Source organism: Peromyscus eremicus, chromosome 6 (assembly GCF_949786415.1).
Source record: "Peromyscus eremicus chromosome 6, PerEre_H2_v1, whole genome shotgun sequence".
Lineage (NCBI taxonomy): Eukaryota > Metazoa > Chordata > Mammalia > Rodentia > Cricetidae > Peromyscus > Peromyscus eremicus.
In genome coordinates, this window is record NC_081421.1 from 94,043,358 (window position 1) to 94,067,339 (window position 23,982).

Sequence of the window (23,982 nt, forward strand, 5' to 3'; positions counted from 1 at the left end):
TTTGGTCCCTATTAACATCATGTGGCATATTATCCCCACTTAGCAGACAGGGAACCTAAGGCTCTAACGAAGAATTAATGTCACTTGCCCAAGACCACACAGCTGTTCAATATTACTGTGGCCTCTGGACTGCGATGGCCAACTGGCCCACGCTCTTAAATACTGCGCTGTAACATCTGTTAACATCAGGGTTATTAAGACACCAATGCCAGAACCATGGGTGGTGGTCTATGCCTGTATCCAAGCACTTGGAAGGCAGAGGTAAGAGGTATAGGACTGCAAAGCGACCCTTAGCTACACAGTGAGTTCAAGACTGGCCTGGACTGCATTAATCTTGTCTCAGACAGCAACAACAAAATGCTAGTAATTCAGATCCGCATAAAAGACATCAATTTATAGTGATTTATGAATTTTCTAGCCAGTCTTCAGTTCAGCTGGACAACTGTGGGTCTCACGCACCGTGTCCATCTGCTCACACATCAGCTCTCTGCATCTCAGCTCAGACTCCAGTGCTGATGGTGGGACTTGGATGCTAATTTACACATGGGTCTGGGGTTAAGGGTAACCTTGATACAGGAGTTAGGAACTCTGCTTAAAATCAGGCAAGCTATGGGTCCTGCCTGCCTCTGCCTCTGTCTCATTGGATTGTGGATAGTTTCAGCTCCTGGAATGAAGCTGCAGGACTCGTGGGCAGAATGCTCTTGATCCAGACTTGAGTAGCTTCCTTTCTTTGGGTGACTGAGCCCTACATAGCTGTGGTTGGCGCTCATGAGAGCCAGAGCCTCTACCAGGCCACCATGTCCTTCCCCTCCAGACAAAATGGGGAGGAATACTCTGAGTGCTCTCTGGACATGACGTGACTGCTGCACGCATGAAACCACAGCAGCTGTGGTTACCTACACTAGACAAAGTTAAGCAGGGAGGGCCAGGAGTGGTGGATGCACCTTTAATCCCAGCACTTGGGAGGCAGAGGAAGGCGGAGCTTCGAGTTCAAGGGCAGCCTGGTCTATATAGTGAGTTGCAGGACATCTGGGGCTACACAGAGAAAACCTCTCCCTCCCCCCCCCTCACACACACACACACACACACACACACACACACACACACACACACTCCAGCACAGAGGAGGGAGGGGCTCTCTTTCAAGGCCTTACCCCTAGCTGAGGAGCTATTGATGGCTGATGACTGCTGTGGGAGAGAGGGTCACTTCTCATTGAGAGCGTGGCCACTGGTAGGTTCCTCGTGCCCCACCCAGTGCGTGACCCAATGCTCACGGGCATCTGGGCAGCACTAAGGGGACTCAGTGAGTAAATGAATTGGGAAGTTGGCCGGGAAACTTGAATGCGATAGTGGGGTCCTGGGGAGGGCTGGAGGGGGACAGTTAAGGGTGGATATGACCAAGAAGATACATTGTGTCGTATACAGGTAATGAAAATGTCAGAGAGCATATAAAAATAAAAATAGTTGAGAAGACTGTGAGAAACAGGGAAACCAGACTTGCCCTCTAGAACGAAGTTCAGATTTGACAGATAGATGGAGGTGGAGCCCAGAGAGAAGACTGCGTCGCACTGTGGTGAGCATGTGAGAGGGAACTGGTCCCTGAATTTTCTTGCTGTTGCTCTCCGTCTGGCAGCTGGAGAATATACATCTCAAGGAGCTGAGTTCGAGGCTAGCCTGAGCTACCCAAGACCTGTCTCCAACAACAAGTGGAAGTTTTAGAGGGTACCCACTCCCTCCAAAACCACCCCTTACTCCTGTGGTGGCCCTAAGCGGGGAGCCCGTGACATCCCTTCTTCAGTCCAAGAGGTATTACCCAGGTTCCCCACAGCGGTCCATGGCCGCGTTGTAAAGTCTGGCCTCCATCTCAGGCATTAGGGAAGGTCCATGTCAACACTTCCTCCCCTGTCTAGGTGCCTCCTTGTCACCCCATCTCCTGCAGTGCGCTGTCACAGCCTGTTTGTGAGCACAGAAGCCATGAGCAGTCATTACGGATTTTCCTCCAAGGAGTCAGGGCAAAAGTCGCAGGAGAGCCAGTGGAATGTACAGTTTGGTAGCAAATAAGAGTGCAAAGTGCTTTAGAGGAAAAGTTACAGGGTAGCCCATGCCGAGAAGGGTGGGGAGGGGAACAGGGGTCTGAAGGTTGGGGCCCCTGTGAGGAGAACACAGTAGCAAGCAGAGGAATAGCATTTTGGGTGTGAGCAGATAAAATCTCCAAGATTATAGTCGAGCTGGCTGTACACGTTTAGATCTTCCCGATTGTCTCAGCTCAAACCTGGACGTGGGCTCAGGGTACAACACCAGGGCTTAAGTGAGACTGTCGAGGTGACTAAAGAGCGATTGGGTTTGCAATGTGGGTTAGGCTTCAGTACAGCCACCCTGGGGGGAGCCCCAAAATCATAGGGTTCATGAGCCTTCCCAGTGAACACTGGGGACCAGGTGTCCTCAAGTTGGTGTGTGGGCCCCTTGGGTATCGGTGCCCCAGGTTTGTTCCAGCCTTCTGTGTTGTTGTCCCTAGCTGTGGCTCCCCCCCATAGTCTAGGCTATTATAGGGGTGCTGGCTCTCCCACATCACCCCAGAGGTCCCTTTAACTCTGCAACTCAATCTTCCTTGGCTGGACTTCAGTGCAGCACCCTATAAAAGGCAGTGAGGGGCCGGGCGGTCGTGGCACACACCTTTAATCCCAGCACTCAGGAGGCAGAGCCAGGCGGATCTCTGTGAGTTCGAGGCCAGCCTGGGCTACCAAGTGAGTTCCAGGACAGGCGCAAAGCTACACAGAGAAACCCTGTCCTATAACAGGCAGTGAGGAACGTCATCTTTGTGTTGAATGGCGGGATGCACAGGTAAAACAAAACTGCAGATGATTTGGGAGAAGAGAGAAATCCCCACAGCCAAGAGAAGCCTCAGAAGCCTCATTCTGGGATGTCTGTTCCTGCGGCATTACTGAGTTCTTGAGGTGTTCAGGCCCTGCCTGCCTGAGGGCCTGCTGTGGGGAAAAGGTTGACAGAGTGAGTTCCTTCCCCATGAGACTTAGAGTCATCTAGCAGGAGGGAAGACAGATAATAGACAGCCATCAGTTCACAACTTGCCATCTATACGCGAGTCTTCAGATGTAGCTTTGCATAATTAATGCCAAGCGCTGCCCGTGCCAAACACTGCTGAGTGCAGCCCACAAGCGCCATAGACAGCCAGCCCTGTTCACCTTTGATATAAATTCCATTCATCAAATGTCCCTCACTAGGCATAGTGGCTCACACCTCTAATCCCAGCACTCTGCAGGCAGAATCGAAAGCATGTGGAGGCCAGTCTGGGTTACGTAGCGTGAGACCGTTTCACACGAACCGAATGAACAGAACCACCTTTGAATGCCTGTCCCTCGGTCACGAGAGAGGAGGAGGGTGGGAAGCAGAGGGAACGTGGAGGCCCACCCTGACATCCACCCGAACCTTGCTAGCCAGCACCGTGAAGGGCTGCACACACAGTTAACCCTAAAGCTGATTTTGCTTTGCTTGGTGGGGGAATGTTTGGGGGGATCTTTCGTTGTTAAGCAGTGTGTGAGGAGTAATTCTGTGGTTCTTTGAGGCCTCTGGAGAGAAAGCTGGGGGACTTGGGGAAGCCTAGGGACCTGGCCTTTCCCTTCCTATGTAACATTCAGGGAGTGGTCCCCAAACCCAGGAGGGGTCAGATTTAGTGTACGTGCATAAGCGGGAGTAATTCTAAATCCAATCTGTGACCAGTGTCACCGCCTAGAAACTCTGCTGTCATTGCTGTACAATGCTCTCAAGCTATTTGGGGCAAAGGACCAGTTTTTCACTTAACAATAACAAAATGTATTCAAGCTAGGTGTCTTAGCTAAGGTTTCTGTTGCTGTGGTGAAACACCATGACTAAAGTAACTTGAGGAGGAAAGGGTTTTTTATTTCAGCTTACACGTCCAGGTGACAGTCCCTCACTGAGAGAAGTCAAGGCAGGAATTTAAACAGGGCAGGAGCCTGGAGGCAGGAGCTGATGCAAGGCTGTGGAGGGGTGCTGCTTACTGGCTTGCTCATCATGGCTTGCTCATCCTGCTTTCTTACAGAATCCAGGACCACCAGCCCAGAGGTGGCAGTACCCACAATAGCCCTCTCACCTCAGTCTCTAATTAAGGAAATGCCTTGCAGGCTTGCCTATAGCCCAATCTTATGGAGATGCTTATTTTCAATTGCAGTTCCCTTCTCTCAGATGACTATAGCTTGTGTCAGCTGATTTAAAAAAAAAAAAAAAAGACTAGCCAGCACACTGGGTCTAGTGGCATATACCTGTAATCCCAGCATTTGAGAGGCTGAGGCAGGAGGATTATTAATTCAAGCCCAGCCAAGGCTATAGAGATAGCAAGACCCTGTCTCAAAAAAAGGGGGTGGGGACCAGGGAGACAGATGGCGTAGTGGGTAAAGCTCTTGTCATGTAGGCGTGAGGACCAGAGTGTGAATCTTCAGAACTCCACAAAAACAGGTTGGGTATGGTGACCAGTACGGAAGGTGGAGACTGGGAAATCCTACAGCCAGCTGGCTAGCCAGACTAGCCAAAATTCTGAACTCTGGGTTCACCCTGCCTCAATATATAAGGTGGAGCTCAATCAAGGAAGATGCCCAATGTCAACCACAGGAACCGACAGACACATATGTGTGCATCCATCCACATGCAAACTCCAATATTCATATACACGTAACATAGCAAGAGAGTTATCTATAACTCGTGGAGAGATGGCTCAGTGGTTAAGAGTCCCCAGCACCACATAGTGGCTCAGAACCATCTGGAACTCCAGTTTCAGAGGATCTGACTCCCTCTTCTGGCCTCCAGTCATTGCACACATGTGGTACACAGACAAAAATGCAGGCAAAACACCCAGACAAATACAATGAAAATAAATAAGATCTTTTTAAAAAGAAATCTTCAAAAATTATTTTAACAGTCATGTGTAACTCAGACATCTCTTATTAGATTTAAGGGTCATAAAACTGCTCCATCTGCTTAAACGTCTTTTATAAACTAACTTAATTCTTGAACTGGAGTTTGCCTACAGCAACAAATAAAAAGAAAAAAGAGGACAATCAGAACCTTTGCTTCCAGTCTCAAGGACTGTGCTTTGGGCGACACTGGCCCTGAGGCCCAGGTCAGAGGCCACTGGGGAACTGCTGTCCTTCCCAGCTCCACGTTCGTTCGTTCGTTCGTTCGGGCAGTTATAAAAGAGGAGGAGGAAGCTCCCACAGGAAGAGAGCAGCCTAGCTGTGTTCCTCTGTCCCTTACACCTCTCGATCAGCTCACTGCTTTGTGAGTCTATTTCCCTGCCAGAACTCCACGCAGGTGAAGACTTCATTCTGTACCTGCTGCAGCTGGGGAAGCGAAAGGTCGCGGCTCACTGTAATCCATCTCCAGTTCCCTTCCTGAATGCAGCTTTGGGTCTACGCCGCTCTGCCCGGCACAGCAGAGGACCAGCGAGGCGGCGGTCATCTCTGGCTGGCATGGCCCGGGGAAGGTGAAGTCACTGTCCACTCTGTGTTGCAGTTCTCCAAGGAGAGGCACATCATGGACAGGACCCCCGAGAGGCTGAAGAAGGAACTGGAGGAGGAGCTGCTGCTGAGCAGCGAGGACCTGCGGAGCCACGCCTGGTACCACGGCCGGATCCCCCGGCAGGTATGTGTTCTGCTCTCCTGAGGCTATGTCATACTGGCGGGGATGTGGGGTCCAGCTCAAAGATCACAGAACTCTAGTACTATAACGCGACTTAACTTAGACCTTGGGAAGAGCCAAAGGCGGGACTCCAAATACATTTCCAGGTACAGAGGAAAGGCCAGCGCTCCTGGAGTCTACATACGTGTGGGCAGGAGGCTGCAGTGGCAGTACCAGCTGCCGGAAGTAGGTGGATGGCTAGGGTTCAGATAATTATGCTCTTAGCCAGTGGCTGGAGCTCCCTACCACTTGACCCTTTTTTGAGGGCAGTGACTTAGCTCAGATGACCAGGCAGGTGGCACAGACTGACAAAGCCACCTCTGCTCCAACTGGGCTAGCAAGTGTCCACTGTCTCTCTTTCTTCTCTGCTGGGTCCTGTGACCCAAGGGTGGGCAGGAAGGGGGATTATCCCAGGGCCCAGAGCTTATCTTTCATGTGGTTGTCATCCATAATGTTTTTATTTAATACTATAAGAATTTAAAAATAGACTTAAGTCTGCAGAGTTGAGGTGTACAGTCACCCATGGGTTTTTATTATAAGCATAGTCTGGCCGGTCGTTACCCAAGGACAACAGAATAGGAAATGGATGAACAAGTCTAAGGAGAATGGTGGCGTGTTATAAAGATCGTCTTTGGTGTAACTGATCTCATTTTTTAAAATTATTACGTTCATTTATTTATTGTGTGTGGAGTGTGCTACAGCATACTTGGAGATCAGAAGACGACTCGTGGGAATCTTTTCTGTCATTCCATCATGTGAATTCCAGAGATTTAAACTCAAGTCATCAGCTTGGCAGCAAGTGCCTTTACCTGCTAAGCCAGCCCCAAATTTATTTATTTATTTATTTATTTATTTATGTAGTTAGTTATGGGGTTTTTGTTGTTGTTTGTTTGTTTGTTTGTTTGTTTTAAGACAGGGTTTTTCTGTGTAGCCCTGGCTGACCCAGAACTTGCTCTGTAGACCACGTTTGGCCTTGAACTCACAGAGATCCACCTGCTTCTGCCTACCAAGTGCTAGGATTAAAGTTGTGTGCCACCACTGCCTGCCTCAGCCCCAAATTTCTTAACACTATCAAATAATTCTTATTCTAATCTTGATATTTGTGTGTGTGTGTGTGTGTGTGTGTGTGTGTGTGTGTGTGTGGTGTGTGTGTGTGTGTGTATGCATAATCTTAAAATTCATTGTAGAGGGAGCTGTAGAGAGATGGCTTAGCGGTTAAGAGAACTGGCTGCTCTTCCAGAGGACCTGGGTTCAATTGCCAGCACCCACGTGGCAGCTCACAACTGTCTGTGACTCTAGTTCCAGGAGATCTGACACTCATGGCCAAACACTAATGCACATAAAATAAAAAAATAAATAAAAATTTTAAAAAATGATTGTGGAAAATAAAGATAACAGAAAAGAAAATTCAGCTCTTATCCCTAGTTGTCTCCCCTAGAGAGAGTCATTATGAACATTTTGGTGTATATCTCTCCAGACCTCCTCAAGTAGGAGAGCTTATGCTTTCTCTGGCCCACTTTCTTCACTTAATGATGTGCCCTGGGAATTCGCTCTGGCTGTAAAATATCCTCCTGCACCAGTGCACACTGAGTATGTGTCCATCACACACATGCATCACAATTTATTGGGTACTTAGAGTGTTTCTCGCAGTCTGACCAACATCCTGTAAGATAACTGCCATGTTCAGACCTATAATTCTTTCTACTGGCTCGATTCTGAGAAATGGAATTTCTGTGTGAAAAATGTATTTTTAAGGCAAAGATGCAATTTTAAAGTAACCATGGTAGCACACTATTCTGAGCTAGCGGAAGTATAGCATCACTTGAATGCTAGAATATCCTAGAAAAAAATTGCCATCACTGCCGTCCTTCTTAGTGCGCCGGGAGGGTGAACTCTCGGTAATGCATCATCTGGACTGGGTAACTGAAACCTCATGGCAATGATAATAGTGTGCCAGCATTCTATCCCTTTGAAACTTTCAGCCACTCTGTAAGCAATAACATTATCTATATCTTATAGATGATGTAACTGAACCACAAAAAGCTTATGTAATTTGTCTAGTCACACATCTGGGGCAGAATGCAAAGCTAGGTGGTCAGGCTCCACAGTGACTGATACAGTATAATCCTTTGCTGTAAACATCACCATTATAGTGGTTACCTATTTGGGGTGTCCATTGTGTTACAGGCATTGCACTGGTGTTTTGCATATTTTATATATGCAAATGTGTTACCTTTATAATAACTTTGTGAGATGAAGGGACCTCAAGTGACTTTTTTTCTAGCCTCCTAGCATGTCCAGAACACACCATGTCATCCCTGGGCTCATCTTGCTTTGTAGACGGGAATCTTAGGAGCATGTCTAGGCACCAAAACACCCTCCTGCTCCTTCTCCCTTCATTGGTTAGAAGGAAAGTCAAACCCACAGGGCACACAGTCTCATTTCTTCCTGTCCTTTTACATCCTTCAAGTCTGTGTTAATGTCATGTTCTTGTGACATCTTCCTGACCACCCTCATTTGAAAGATAACCCTCCCAAGCACCCTGTCTCCCTTCCAAAGTTTTCTTTTCCTTCACGACATCTGACACATACCAGTGGCTGTCTAAGAAAAGAGTGGCTACACTAAACATCGAAAGCCCCTGCAGAAGTACCCTTTGTCACTACTGTGTCCCCTGAGCCCGCAGTAATGCTGGGCTTATAGAGGATGGTCAATAAATAGTTTGGGTGTTTTGTTTTTGAGAGAGGGCTGACCTCAGATGTATTATGTATCCCAGGCTGGCCTCAGACTGACAGTCCTGTTTTAGTCTTCTGAGCAATGGGGTTACAGTTGCACATGGCCATACCCAGCTAGTTAATACTTCCTGGGTGACATTTAACAGACTATAAAGATCTGAAGACAGAAGGAGTACTAGGAGATAGCTCAGCTTCTAACACAGCCATCGTGTAAGGACAAGGATCAAATCCTAGAACCCACATAAAAAAAGAGAGAGCAAGGGGAGGGAGGGAGGGAGACAGACAGACGAAAAAAGGAAAGCCAGATGTGGTAACACATGCAATGGGGAGACAGGAGCAGATCCCTGGCTTGCTGGCCAGCTAGCCTAGTCTACTTGGAGAGTTCCAGGCCAGTGGGAGGCCCTGTCTCAAGACAAGATGGATTGTGCCTAAGGACTGGCACCCAAGGTTATCCTCCGGTCTCTGCGCGGATGCACACACATGCGCACACACAGAAAGAAGAGTCAGCAGCACTGACTTCTGTTATGCTTTTGAGAGAACATGTTTGCCTTTCCTGCACCTCATTCACCATTTCATCCACAGGTATCTGAAAACCTCGTGCAGCGAGATGGTGATTTCCTGGTTCGTGACTCCCTGTCTAGTCCAGGAAACTTTGTCCTGACCTGTCAGTGGAAGAACCTCGCTCAGCACTTTAAGATCAACCGGACTGTTCTGCGGCTCAGTGAGGCCTACAGCCGTGTGCAGTACCAGTTCGAGATGGAGAGCTTTGACTCCATCCCCGGTTTGGTGCGTTGCTACGTGGGCAACCGGCGGCCCATCTCCCAGCAGAGCGGTGCCATCATCTTCCAGCCCATCAACAGGACAGTGCCCCTCTGGTGTCTGGAGGAGCGTTACGGCACCTCACCCGGCTACGGCCGGGAAGGCAGCTTTGTGGATGGAAGGCCAGATATGGCTAAGAGGCTGAGCCTCACCACGGGTAGCATCCAGGCTCGGGAACACAGCTTGCCGCGGGGAAACCTCCTCAGGTAGGTCTGAGGGGTGCTGGGGGCCCAGCTTAGGCCAAGGAGAGTAGAGGATATTCCTACACTCACTGTGAGTGGACAGCTGTTACGAGATGTGCATGATTATTAGTTCCTAGTTAAGAGCATGAAAAGCAGATGGTGGAGCCGGGTACGTAATGCATGCCTACCATCTCAGGCTGAAGTGGGGAGACTGCCCCAAGTCCAAGGCCTTCCTAGATTACAGAAGGACACCCCATTTCAGAAACAAAAATAGCAACAAGAGGCACAGGGGCTGAGCAGGGGAGAGGTTGCTCTGAAGGCAAGGGGGCGTTTGGAGGCCACAGCAAAGAGTCAAGGGCCAGAGGAGCCTGGAGGGTTGATTGGTCAGTCTAGGACAGAGGGGCTATGCAAGGGAAGGATAGGGAAGGGGGAAAACCCTAGCTAATGCTGGAGGCCTTTGTGCCAGACTAAGGGGTTACAAAGGCTTGGTATGGTGAACAAATCCTAAACCAGAACTGGGTAGCAGTAGACATACACTGAAGAGAGAGACTGAATGAAGCAAGCAAGTCAGTTAGGGTTTCAGGAGGGGCCCAGGCTGGAAGGGAGAGAAAGAGAGTGAAGCTAGGCTTCTGGGGTCTTTGAGGTTGGAGGGAGACTGAGAAGACCACCTAGGCAACTCACCAGTGACTTTGGGGAGAGAGGTGAATGCCTTGGAGGAAAAGGTCATTTCATCTGAGCAGGGACTGTGGACATGATGGTGTCAGCATCCAGCAGGGGTCAGTGTTGAGGTCTCGGACTGGTAGCGTGGAAAAGGGTTGACTTGAAGGGAACAGATAGGATTTGAAGGACTGGAGGTGTGGAGGACTTGCCCCTGTGTGGGTGTGCCCTGGGCCTCCCAGTTGTCACTTGGTGACCTGCCTGCCACTCTGCCTCTAACTCAGTGGGAGGTCATCTGTGGGTGCTCCAAGCACAGCCAGGAAGAGAGGTATGACAGCCACCCGCTCTGTGCCCCTGGGAATGAATAGAAACATTCAGAGAGTAGGGCAGGGAAGGGCTGAGAGGAGAAGCTCTGTATTTGTATAGCGCTGGCTTCCAGAGCTGAGAATCCTTCACAGATCCAACTGCCAGAGCACGTGGGAGGAAAGAGGCTGAGATGTGGCCTGATTCCATACCATGCCGCAGCCCTGCCTCCACTCCTGGCTTCTGAGCTCCCAAGTAGAAGTGAACATGTCCATTCTCCTCTCTGCATTTCTGTCTGGGCCAGGGGAAAATATAAACTATAATTTCTTCACGGCAAAACGCCTCATGAAATGCAGGACTATGTGAGTAACATAAATTACAGCTGTGTTCCCTGGTTCATATTAGTCAGCAGCTGACTCAGAACCTGTGGCCCCATGCTGGCTCCATGTGGCTAGCTGTGCAACCCTGGGCAGAGACCTTAGCTTCTCTGGGAGTCCCTTTCTCCATCTGGAGGTATGGGACTTGCGAGGGTTAAATGGCGTGAGAAATGGAAAGTGTTTACTTTCAGTAAGTGCTAACGTTCCTGGTAGCTGTTATTATCTGCAGGGGGAGGCAAAAGTCAGACTTGGGTGTAAGCAGGGGGGCAGGGATGGATATCAGAGATGCTGTTCTGATTGTTCTCTGGAATGTAGAGGCTCCACTACAGCCTCCCACAGGCTGTAGCAGCCCACACACTCTAGGTGGAGGGAGGGTGACCTCAGCATGACCAGTGGCCTTAATGGGCTTGTCACCCTGCCCTGCTGCCCTTCAGCGGCTTCCCCACGTCAGCTTTGGCCCACTGCCACCTGCCCTGATATTGGCCATGCTTCTTGGCTGGCCGCCTCAGGCCCTGGGCAAAAGGTGTGTATTCTCGGGCAGGTTGCATTCCACCCGTCCAGCCGCTCTGGGCTCCTGGAATCTGAACGTTTGATCGTTGATCGTGGTGGACACGGCTCAAATATCATTTCTCAGAAGCCATTCCCTTTTGGAATTTGCCCCGTCTTGACTGACTTATCTTTGAGAGGTTTGCTGGAAGTTTGTTATGTTTCCCAAAGGTAGGGCAGATCTGGTTTGTGTGAGCATGGTTTATGCTCGGTGGGGGTGGGGGGATGGGGGGGGCGGGGGTGGGGGGATCCGTTCCCTGCAGCCTGGCTGGTCCCTCCTCTATTGAGAGAATCCAGTCTCCTGCTGAGTGTAATTAGAACAAGCTCGGCTGTGAATCCTAAAGGACGGAGGGAGTGGCCCTGAAAGTGATTGAGTTCCGCTCTACCTTGCCCCTGTGCGGGTGTGCCCTGGGCCTCCCAGTTGCCCTTTGGTGACCCTGCCGGCCACTCTGCTTCTAACCCAGCAGCTGGAGGTCACCTGTGGGTGCCCCAAGCACAGCCGGGAAGATAAGTACGACAGCCACCCCGTGGGATCTGCAGATTATTTAGGGGTAGGGAGGAAGGAGTGCTGACATGGAGTAGCCTCCCGCTTCCTTCCAGCTGACATTGATCCATCGTGGAAAAGTCATGTTAGTTAAATAAGTCATTTCCCCAGGGAGTGAGAATCACTTCAAGCTTTTTTAAAAGTACACATTCCCATTCATCAGATTCTTCCTTGCTGATCCCAGAGGATCATGACCCATTCACCCTGTTCTGTTCAACAGGATGGAAGGGGTGAGGAGGCCTCCTAGGACTTGGCTGCCTTGGCCCTGGGGACTCAGCACACCCCATCAGTTAGTTCCTCCTCCTCTGTGGCCGTTCCTCTACTGTTAGGGTATGCGCCGTGCTCATTCTGGGAGATTTCTTGCCTTAACTTTCCGTGATGTTGCCTAAAGAAGGTTTTACTACTTAATGACACGTTTGTGCCTGGTCTTTGGCTTCAGGAACAGAGAGAAGAGTGGCAGCCAGCCGGCCTGCCTGGATCATGTGCAGGACAGGAGGGCCTTAGCCCTCAAAGCCCACCAGTCGGAGACTCACCTGCCGACAGGTAGGTGTGTGGGAGTCTCAGGGAGGGGGGTGGTAGTGTGGCCCTAGCTGCCGTCGTGGGGCCTTCTCCTGCCTGAACAAGCCACCGGCTCTGAACACTCCATGCCTGCAGCCCGGAGGGGAGGTTAGCAGAGCTGTGTGGTAGTGACAAGCTCGATGCTTTGTCATTTAAGCATTTAAGTCCCCAAACCGGACTTCAGAGTGGGCAGCTATCCTCCTTTTGCAGTTGAAGAAAGCGAGGAACTATTAAGGAAGAGGGTCACCTAGCATTTGTGTCCAGGTTTTTTACAGTTCCAACCCTTTGGATAAGTGGTGGGCATCATGAAAGAAGAGCCTGCTCCTTAGTGCTCCCCACGCCCACCCCCACCCTGTGTGGCAGGGGCTCAGTTGGTCCTAGGGCTGCTAACAGAGCAGCTGTCCCCGGACACCTTGCGGCTTCTCTGCTCTTTTCATGACCGGGAGGGTGGTGGGGTGTAGGACTTGGGAACGCCATAAGCATTCAGCGTTAGTGGGACGGTTTTTCATTTCTTTTGTATGGTCCCTTCCATGGGACCACAGAGTGATTTTCCCTGGTTCCTCCTCGTAAACGGTTTCCGTGGGGCTTATCTCGGCACGTCTGTCTACCGTCCTTGCATCTCTTGCTGAGATCCACCCGGACTTTGAGAGTGACTCAGAGCCCTTCATTGCTCTGTGGCTGGAGACTTCTGTTTCTGGTATTCACTGCCCAAGACATGTTTTCCTGTTCTGACTGTCCCAACCTGCTGTGACCATAAGTTGGTGTTGCAGCCCAGCCCCTGGGGTTGAGACTCCAAGAGTGAGGTGGAGTCAGTGGAGCCCTCACATTGTCCTAAACTGCCACAGACCAGACCTGGTATGAGAAAGTCACTGTGCTTTCTTTTGTGGCGGAGAAGGGAACCCAAGGGCACGGCGTGAGAGCTGGGAGCTGTCGCTCCTGTTTTGTTTTCTGTTCTCCAGACAGCTCAGCTTCCTCTGATCTTCTTTTCTCCCACACAGGCTGCAAGCTGCCCCCTCAGTCTTCAGGTATGGACACGAGCCCTTGCCCCGACTCCCCCGTGTTCAGGACTGGCAGCGAGCCCACTCTGAGTCCGGCGCTGGTACGACGGTTCTCTTCAGACGCCAGGGCAGGGGAGGCGCTGAGGGGATCAGACAGCCAGCTGTGCCCCAAGCCACCCCCAAAGCCCTGCAAGGTGCCCTTCCTCAAGGTTCCCCCCTCTCCGTCCCCCTGGCTCAACTCAGAGGCCAACTACTGTGAACTGAACCCTCCTTTTTCTGTGGGCTGTGACAGGGGAGCCAAGCTCCCCTCCCATGCTCACGGCTGCCGTGAGGAGCTGCTGACAGCCAAACTGAATGGGGCATCAGGCCCCCGGAACTCCGGTATCAACTACTTGATCCTCGATGGGGATGACCAAGCGAGACCTTGGGATCCGCTGGCAGCACAGGCGGATGAGGGTCAGGAGGACAAGACCACGTTTGTGCCACCTCTCGTGGAAACTGTGTCGTCATTCCGACCCAATGACTTCGAGTCCAGGCTCCTTCCTCCAGAGAACAAGCCCCTGGAAACGGCCATGCTGAAGCATGCAAAAGAACTGTTCACCAACAACGACGCCAGGGTCATCGCACAGCACATGCTGAGCGTGGACTGCAAGGTTAGTGTCATGTGGCCGACCCCTTCCCACAGCATACGGCTGGTAAGGAGGTCTGCCTGGCTGTACTCTGCCTTGCCGAGCAGACACTTTCGTCATAGGGCAGAGCCAGAGGAAAATGCAGGTGTGGAGATTTACTTACAGGGTGGGAACCACCATCAGGACAACCTTTGCCCATCAGGAAACTGGTAAACTTCACCTTGGACAGAGGGAGGGCAGGCCTGCCCCTGAACCCAACTGCTGGTGACAAGAGCTTCTGTGAATCCTCCTCCTCCTCTTCCTCCTCCTCCTCCTCCTCCTCCTCTTCTTCTTCTTCTTCTTTCTTCTTCTTCTTCTTTCTTCTCCTCCTCCTCCTCCTCCTCCTCTTCCTCCTCCTCCTCCTCCTCCTCCTCCTCCTCCTCCTCCTCCTCTTCTTCCTCCTCCTCCTCCTCCTCCTCCTCCTCCTCCTCCTCCTCTTCCTCCTCCTCCTCCTCCTCCTCCTCCTCCTCCTCCTCCTCCTCCTCCTCTTCCTCCTCCTGCTCCTTCTCCTCCTCCTATCTGGTGCTTAGTTAAGAATTTCCCTCAGGCCTGTCAGAACTGGAACAGCTGGGGGTGAAGGAGTTTAGCTGAAAGCCTGGTTTCAGGAGTTGCAGGGCCCTGGCTATTTTATGCTATTATGCATTATACTTACCTATGTGCCATATTTATTTTATTACTGATACAATCTCTAGGATAATAATCTTCAACTGAATCTTTCTTTTGTTTTTTGTCTTTTTACAAGAATTGTTTAAGTTAGAAAAATTGTAAGATGAATATTAGAAGAAAAGATCAAATCATACAAAATCCAGTTTCCTGGGCCTGAGAGATGGCTCAGCAGGTATATGTGCTGACTGCCAAAACACGACCTGAATAGTCTCCAGAATCCACATGGGTGAGCGAGAGTACCGATTCCTACAAGGTGACCGCTGACCACAAATCATGGCGCGCACATGTGCACGCGCACACACACCCACACCCACACCCCACCCACACACAGAGACAGAGACAGAGAGAGAATAAATAAATGTAATAAAAATCTCAAAACTCAGGCTGGAGAGATGGATCAGAAGACCCTAATTTGATCCCCGGCACCCACATGGCACTCATAACCTTATGTAACTCCAGGTCCAGGGGGTCTTACTCCCTCTTCTGGTGTCTGTGGGCACCAGCCACACATGTATTGTACAGACACACATGCAGGCAAAATACCCATACACATAAAATAAAAAATTAAAAACTACGAAGTTCAGTTTCCTAATGATCACCACTGACAACACTTGGTATGTGGAATACCAGCCCATTAGATTTGTAAATAACACTTGTTTATCAAACACAGATACAATTTCAAGCCTGTGACTCTCATTCCACATCTACACATTTCATCTTCATTTTTTTAATAGGGGCAGTGACCTGTGTTCATAAGCTCTTAGTAGATCTTAGACAACGGGCATCTTGGGCTTAACTCACCTTCTCAGTATACAGTAGTTAATCATTGGGCATTTGAATGACAGATAAGGCCTCAGTGAAATCTGAAGTCCCGTTTCATTCAGCTCAGAGAAGGCCATGAGTTTCAAAGGTTTGGACTGGTTCAAGAGCTGGATTTCCCTTCCCATGTCAGGAATTTTAGCTGGAAATCTAATCTAGCAATCCCCCAGGGAGTTCTGGAGCTGATAAAGGACTAGCAAAATAACCCGAAAAACCACTAAATACCTGCTGGCTATTCTGGGTAGAAAAAGCCCTTTTCTTGAATCCAGGGCTGGAAGGGTAACTAGTTGACTTGTGTAAGTCAGCGTCCATGGTTGAGGGGGTCGTCCATGCTGGTAGACAAAGGAGGGGGTGTCCCAGCTAAGCAGGCCCCAAGGGGAGAGCCGAGAAACAGGACTGCTGTGAAAGAACAGGACTTGTTGACTCGGTTGACAGAACACACAGGTGGGCAGATAATTTGCCATATTAAATCCTTGCCTTACTGTCCTGTGGCAAGAGGACTGAGAATTTCCATCCCAGCAAGTCAGTCATGCTGGGCCCTGGGTGGGAGTGTTCAGCACCATGCCCGGAGGCCAGAGGTGAGAGAGATTCACACCTAGTGTGAGCCTGCCTGCCCACCCCCAACCCCTGGGAGGAAGCTCCTTGTGCACAGGGGTCTGTAATTACAGAACAGCTCCTTTTCTGGGAGCAGTGAGCCCTTGGGCGTCTAGGAGGGCTTGAATATCTAGGAGGGGGAAAAGGCGAGATGCCTGCTCACTCTTCACAGGTCTGGAACCTTCCCACTGCTTTTGACCGGCTTGAAAGGAGAGCCCAAGTCTGACGTCACCTGACAAGCATGCAGGCCTCCCTTTCCCACCCTGTGCTGTTTTGTCCTCCTGATGGGCCTCCTCCCACGTCTGTCTTCTGGAAGATCAGCTTCCTGGGAGTCCCCAGCAAGCAAGGAGAAACCAGCCTAGACCGTTCACCCTAGCCTCCTAGGCAAGGCTGTGTTCAGCTCTCCCCATATTTCCCTCCACCACCCGTTCCTAGCTTTTTTTGCCCAGAACTACCAGGCACAGCCAGTGTTTCCAGCAGGAAAATTGTTTCCCACCCCAAATGGAGCAGCGATGAGATGGGGCCACCCAGGAGCCAAAAGCAGGCATGGAGCAGCATCTGGGTCCCATGTGCCCATCCCCACCCCAGCAACGTAGTTCAGGCACAGCTAGCTGCTTATTACGGGCATCAGGACAGTGGGTGGTTCTGAGTACACTGGAAGCTGGAGCCCCTTCCACCCACCGATGGGCGCTGCTTGTTCCTCGTCCACCCTGGTGGGACACAGGCACTCTTCCACCTCTTGTCCTTCAATGTTGAAGTGAAATCCAGTCGTCAAAAACTTGGCCCTTAGGGATGAGTCCAAACCCCACCACTGCCCATTAGCTGCACGGCCCTCATTCTCTCTCCATTTGTGGGATGGAGTACCACTACCCACGTGGTCAGTGAAGCCTGAGATAGTATATGTGAAGCCCAGGCACGTTGCCTGGCCAGAGCAAGCACTAGGTGTTGGTGTTACATATTCAGCCTCGACTCAGCAACTGCTGTCACCTCTACCCTGGACTTCTGTCTGGTGGGAATGGGTTAAGAGAGACAGTGATACAAGAACCTGGTCTACAGGAGGGTTGGGAAATGCTCCGTGCAGGAGGGGTGGACTTCCTAGGCAAGAGCTTGCAGCTAGAGATTAGGGCAGCTGAGATGAGTCGACAAGGCTGAAGAGTTGGCAAGGTGAATGCAGAAAGTGTCTGGCAGGTGGCTAGGAGGTGCGTGTGCCAGGATTTCTGTCAAAAGCCGTGGGGGCAGAGGTTGGTCTAAACAGCATTCATTTCTGGATTAAAAAGGAGGAGGCTGGGGTGGGTTGGGAAGGGCCTGATTGCCTTTGTAAGTTTCTTCTTCTGGGCTCTTACAGGATCTTGCTGTTCTAGCACTTTTACCATCAAGTTAGTAGGTCTGAGTCCTCCGTGCTGTGGACAGCAGAGCCAGCACAGCCAGTGACTGGGCCTGGCAATCTGATTGCATTTTAGGCCTCTTGGTAACTGAGAAGAGGGCCAGGCCAGGGACTCACCAGGGCTCCTGCACACTGCAGTGGCCTTGAAGTGGAGTGTGGAGGAATGGGTCCAGAGGCTTCGCAGAGTGATGGCAAGTGAGACTTGAAGGGTAGAAGGAGGGCATTTATGCCACCCTGCCCTGCCAAGGTAGGAGCAGCCCACAGTAAACACTGCCTCCTCCCTCCTCTATAGTCCCCAGAGGACTGAGGCCCCAAGTGTGGGCTCCACGTCCCTTAGTCCTCTAGCGTGGCCCTGGAAAGTACGTGCAGTCCAGGAAAGGGGTCTGATGACGGCTGACTTACACTTAAGTCAGAATAGAGGCTTCTTGCTCTCGGAATGGAGCTCCCAGAATGCCGACTAGTGCTTCCAAAAGAAAACTGTCAGTGGTGAGCCCTTCAGTCTTATTGTGTAGAAGGTGTGGGTTACAGTGCACCCCAAAAGTACAGGGCTTAGAATCTCTGGCAGGATGATGGTCTAAACTCGTGAAAGGCCATCATATGAATGCCTTGCGGTGGTCAAGGTGGAACTCTCTTTCCTGAGATCTGGACAGAATTGGCCCTTTCCACATGGCCAATGATTCACAGCTTGTATTTTCAAATAGTCATTTGAATCCTTGGCAAAGCCCTTGAGGAAGGCGAATTGAAACTGTAGTGGTGAGCCGAGAATGAAGCCTGAAAACTGTCCTGGGCATCACCACTAGATAGCCAAGTCCTCAAGCTGATCCCCCAGGGCTGACGATAGTTGCCTTGCTAGGCTGCAGAAGCTTAAGGCCAGGTTTCACATTGCTGAACATGCAGACATTTGGCGGGGGAGGGGGGGGGCAATATTATAAAGATCTTTGCGCCGCTTGCATTCCTGGAGTGATTATGGCAGAGGACAGCCCACCAGATGAAGCACAGGAACCATCGTGTGGCAGCGACATGTCCAGACTTGGTTAGACCCCCAGGCTCTCACTGCAGTGTGTCAGTGAGCTACATGGCCCCAGTTTAGAGACATGCTGAGTCCACTGTCACTCTTCAGCATGATGTGTACCAACTAGAAATGGTCAGGTCTAATGTCCAATTCCATTAAACTGCGATTAGACACATTAGAAACGAGGTGGTAAAAAGAACACACTATAAGAGACTCAAAGGACAAATTTAATCAATGAATGAAAAAGAAAAGGATTGGGTTGGGATGAGAGCTGGCTCAGGCAGATTTTCTTTCAGGAAAACCTCTCTGGAGGAGACGTGGGCGTGTTGGTTTCAAATCAGCACATATGTCTGTGATGGTTTCCAGCCGTAAGGTGCACTTACTGCACCCAGGAGAGGCGTAATTAGGGGCAACAGCAGCCAGCCATGCTGTTAAGTGAGAACGTGAATGGCAAAGCCCAGAGCAGAGGGGAGCTTGGACGGCACTCTGCTTTTCCACGGAAGAGACTGGTAGGCTCCACACGCATGTAGCTTTGCTGTTGGCAGCAAAATGTCTCTCCAGGATCCAGCTTGTGTCAGGCTAAAGCTCGAACAAATGATTAATTCCTTGGCTGGGCATGAATGCATGCCAGATCTGCAGGTTGTAGAGACCATTTAGGAGTTCCCTCAGTCTTTTACCCACTAAGCAAGGAAACAGTGTGTGTGTGTGTGTGTGTGTGTGTGTGTGTGTGTGTGTGTGTGTGTTCATGTGTGAGGTAGTACATACGAGGGTACATATGCACATGTCAGAGTGTGGAGGTCGGAGGACAACCTCAGGTGTCCTGAGGTGCTATCCACCTTGTTTGAGAGACAGTCTCTTACATGGACCTGGGGCTTGCAAATTGGGTAGGCAGGCTGGCCGGTGAGCCCCAGGGATCCACCTGTCTCTTCCTCTTCAGTGCTGAAGATTAGGCCCACACCACCATGTTTGGCGTTTTACATGGGTGCTAGTGATCACACTCAGGTCCTCAGGCTTGTACGGCAAGCAGTTTATGGACCAAGCTATTTTCCCAGCCCCTCACCCAGTTTTATATTTTATTATGTATAATAAGATTATGCTGTCACTCAAAGAAATACAAGCGCATTCTCTCTGCAGCCACAGGATTTCCATGGACTGTATTTCTTTCCTCATGCTAAATTAACACAGTGGCCAACCCACTTCCTGATCCAGCGAATTTCTACTTGGCTCCTGACAGGTTGCTAGGATACTAGAAGTCTCGGAAGACATGAAGAGGCGCATGGGTGTGAGCTCAGGACTGGAACTCATTACCTTGCCTCATGGACGACAGCTGCGCCTGGACATTATAGAAAGGTGAGCCTGCAGTCTCTGCGTTTCCCACACTTTGAGCTCCGTGCAGACATCTGGGCAGCAGGATGCAGAGGGAGAGAGCATCAGCATCAGCCTGTCCTGGAGTCATGTCACTCCAGGGTCCACACGGCTGGCTCTTCTCCAGCCTGAGCTGTAGAATACCTGGAGATGAGCGAGCAGACGGTGCAGTGAGTAGGGACATCACACCTTCCTGGCCCCGTTCTTGAGTGGGGCTGGAGAGTGCCTTTGAAGCTATGGCCTCGCTGCAGCTGGAACCCACACGCTCCTTTCCTGCTGTGCTCTACCTCTCATGAGCATCTCACTTTGTCTCTGAAGTTTAAGACCTCTTGATGAATCAGGCAGGATTGGGAGACCGAGGAGAACGGATTCTGACCTTTCTTTAAGGGGTGGACAGAAGAACTATGGATCCCAGGGCTCTGAAGCCATGCTGCCATGTTTCAAAACCACTACAACCCCTGGGTGCTTAGTTTCCTTTCTTGTTGCTGTACTAAATTACCCTGGCAAATGCATCCTAAGAAAGCGTTTATTTAAGTTCACAGTCCCACATGGTGGGGAGCAGGAACCTGAAAGATCTGGTCACACTGTGTCCACAGTCAGGAAGCACAGAACATTGACTGTCAGCTGCTGCTCAGTGCCCTTCTCCATTTATACAGTACAGGATCCCAACTGGGGGACACTGCCACCCATGTGGCATGTCTTCCTACCTCAGCTAAGAAAATCCCCTAGAGGCCCATCTACCAGCTGATTTTATTCTCTCAACTTGACAGTCCTGACCATCATACCAGGTGTCCATTAAAACACATACATGCCTATAATCTCAGTACTTGGGAGGCTGAAGCAGGAGGATCAAGGCCAGCCCAGGCTACATAATAAAGCCCTTTCTGAAACAAGCAAATAAACAAAACCATGCTCTTGAACATGGAATGCTTAGAGATGAGACATGCTTTTAAGACAAAAAGCACAAGACTAGATTTGCATATTACCACAAAAGCTGGCCTTTTGTGCATGCGCTTGTATACACACACACACACACACACACACACACTCACTATTGTGCAAACTATTTCCCAGTAGCCCTGACTAATTTCATGGCTTCCATGATATTCTCAGGTACAGCCCTGACCAGCTGAGTTCTCTGTAGTGCAGGGAATGTGAGCAAACCACTGACTGTTTCCACCACTGTACATGGGTGGCAGGTGCAGCTGAGAGACGAAAACTTAAATTTTTAGTGTTTGAGTATAAACATCCACATGTGCTAGCAGCTGTTGGCCTCTAGGAAGCAAAGGCTTTATTTCACATAACTTTACGAAGACGAGCATGGGATTACATGTCTGTAATCCCAGCACTGGGGAAGCAGAGGCAGGAGGATCACAATTTTGAGACCAGTCTGTCGTATATACAGTGAGTCCAGGCCAGCCTGGGCTGTATATGGAGACACGGTCTCCGCAGACAGACAGCTTTGAGGGAGTGAGGCAGAGGCGTGGAGGATACCTTTGGCCTCACTGGGGTGGGGGTGGGGATCGGGCATGAGGAGCAGGAGAGATGTCTGGAAAGTGCCCACTGCCAAGGGTGTAAGGCTCTGGGGAATTACATGTCCCACTTCCGAACTGCCTGCTTTTCCTGACAAGACTTCTCCATTCCAACCTCCTCTTTCTCCTCATGCCCAGCAGCACATCTCACTTTCCCTGAGTTGTCTGGGCAGGGCGGTCATTCTCACTTCCTCATCCCTAGTGGATACAGTACAGTCTGAAACCTCCAGAGATTTTTTCTTTTTCTGGCCGAGAGGTATGCTGGCGCCTGAGCTCTGAGCCTAAGCCACACCCTGCAGCCATGGTGCCACTCTCTTGCCTGATTTCAGACTTCAGCGCTCGTCAGCATCCCTTTCCTTTTGCTGTCTAGAATCTTGCACCCTAATTTGTCTCCTACCCATCTCTGACTGTGGGATCTACCCACAGAGCCAGGGGGATACTTTGATTAGTTACGGTGTGGTAACTAGATAAGCGCCAAGGCTGAAGGGATCTTGGACTGCCCAATGACTTCATTTTCTTGCTCTTGAATCAAATACAAAACTACCCTTGACTTCTGATTTACTACCTCACTCCTGAGGCACCCTTCTTTTAATACGTGAGTACTTCTAGCTGCCGGCCATTGACATGTAAACCACAGACTGAGTCATACACACACACACACACACATACACATACACACACACACACATACACACACACACACACACACACACACACACACACACACACACACACACACACCACAGCCTTCTGGTAACATGTGAATACCTATGGCTGCTGGCCACTAACATGAATGCTACAGACCGAGCTCCCCCCCCCCCCCCCAATACACACGTAAAGACACTTGGAGACAGCAGAGCTCATGACTTAGTTAACAGGCATTAGGGGAACTGGGAAGGCTGAACTCAAGAAGGGTGAGAGACCAAGGACCTAGGCACAGAAGGAACACAGCAAGGAGCAACAGCCCTAGCCATGAGCTTTCAGAACAGTGTGACCCTGGAGTTTCAAAGACACATGGTATCTTAGGAATCACAGCTACACGTTTACCTCCAGCAATTGCACAGTAGCCTAGAAAATTAAGACTATTTTGACCCAGTGCAGTAAATTCCTGGGTTTAGATTTACAGAGGGAAAGAAAGAGTTCACTGTCCGAGCTTCCTGACGCTGACTGACCCTGTTCATAGGGTCCCATTGTCACGTACAGAAAAGTCACCCTGTTTCCTGCCCTAAGTCTCTTAGTTTGACCCATGTTGTTTAGGGTGAGAAAAGGGAGCCTGGGGTTGTGGATGCTCTGTTTTATTAGGGTCTGACCGTAGCAAATTCCTGCCTGGCCTTCAGTCTTTGTCCACCTCTCCAGTCACTCTGGGGCATCTGTCCTGGGACTGCAAAACACCCGTCTCGTCTCCTCTCCTCCTCGTTCTAATACCCATGACATCTTTCTGGATCAAATACAGTCTTTCTTTTGTTTCCATTTTTTTTTCCATTCCTCACTAAGCGGTGGTGGTCCCAGTCTTGGGATAGCATCCTGTTTGTTGGGTGACCTGGTATCTCCTTAAGCCTCTCATAGTAGGAGAGGGAGCCATGTAGCCACATGCACTTCTGAGGTCCTCTTCATGCTCCCATGTGCAGGGTTGAACCTGGTTATATCCAAGAGCATCTTACTTTCTGAGTCCATACTGCATTCTCTGCCTGATGTGGGATGGGCTTTACTGAGATCAGCTTTCCAAACTGGCCCCCAGCCAGTGGCACACCAATAACCCTCTTCCGGATGACTAGGGCCGTTTTCTCCTCATCTTGTTGACTTGAGCCTGACTCTTGGTCTTCTCCCACTTAGACACAACACCATGGCCATTGGCATCGCTGTGGACATTCTGGGCTGCACAGGCACTTTGGAGAACCGAGCAGGTACCCTCAATAAGATCATCCAGGTGGCTGTGGAACTGAAAGATGCCATGGGAGACCTCTATTCTTTCTCAGCCATCATGAAAGCCCTGGAGATGCCTCAGGTGAGATGCTGGCTTTGTGCAGCCTCCCACACAAGTGTGCATTCAACACTGTGCAGAGAGTTCTGTTCATCTATCCCATGTATGTCTGACTGCTCCAGCCAATCTCTAAAGATAAACTGAACTTTAGCTAAAGCTGCCTTAGTTAGAGGCAGCCAAGAGCATTGTCCTCGGTATTTTGGCTCTGTTCATAAAAACTTTGGTAACTGCTGACAGTCCACATCTCGTCTTTGATATGTAATAACAAGAATTAGCCCCACCAACAAGGGATATTCCTGAAGAACCAGTTAGGACAAGACCCCATGCTGGAGTGCAGGGCATGGCAGAGGCCACATCCATTTGGGTAATCAGGAATGTGGCCAGTTTGGGTAATGCCTTGGGGAAACCAAAGCATTTAAGGAACTTATATCAGAGAGTCCCTACACCAGCCATTCTCAGCCTATGGGTTGTGACCCCTTCTACAGGGGTCACATATCAGATAGCCTGTATATCAAATAGTTACATTACAGTGCAGTTAT

General features: G+C 50.3%; 1 protein-coding gene across 2 annotated transcripts in view; it reads left to right on the forward strand.

Moving 5' to 3' along the window:
• Window positions 1–23,982, forward strand: part of Bcar3 (BCAR3 adaptor protein, NSP family member) — a 114,694-nt gene that overhangs the window by 82,657 nt on the left and 8,055 nt on the right. For both annotated transcript variants that reach the window (XM_059266182.1, XM_059266183.1), the window contains 6 exons: window positions 5,542–5,670; window positions 9,021–9,463; window positions 12,306–12,409; window positions 13,423–14,075; window positions 19,800–19,915; window positions 23,296–23,467. In XM_059266182.1, the coding sequence (XP_059122165.1) occupies window positions 5,542–5,670; window positions 9,021–9,463; window positions 12,306–12,409; window positions 13,423–14,075; window positions 19,800–19,915; window positions 23,296–23,467 (1,617 nt within the window). The remainder of the gene's footprint in view (window positions 1–5,541; window positions 5,671–9,020; window positions 9,464–12,305; window positions 12,410–13,422; window positions 14,076–19,799; window positions 19,916–23,295; window positions 23,468–23,982) is intronic.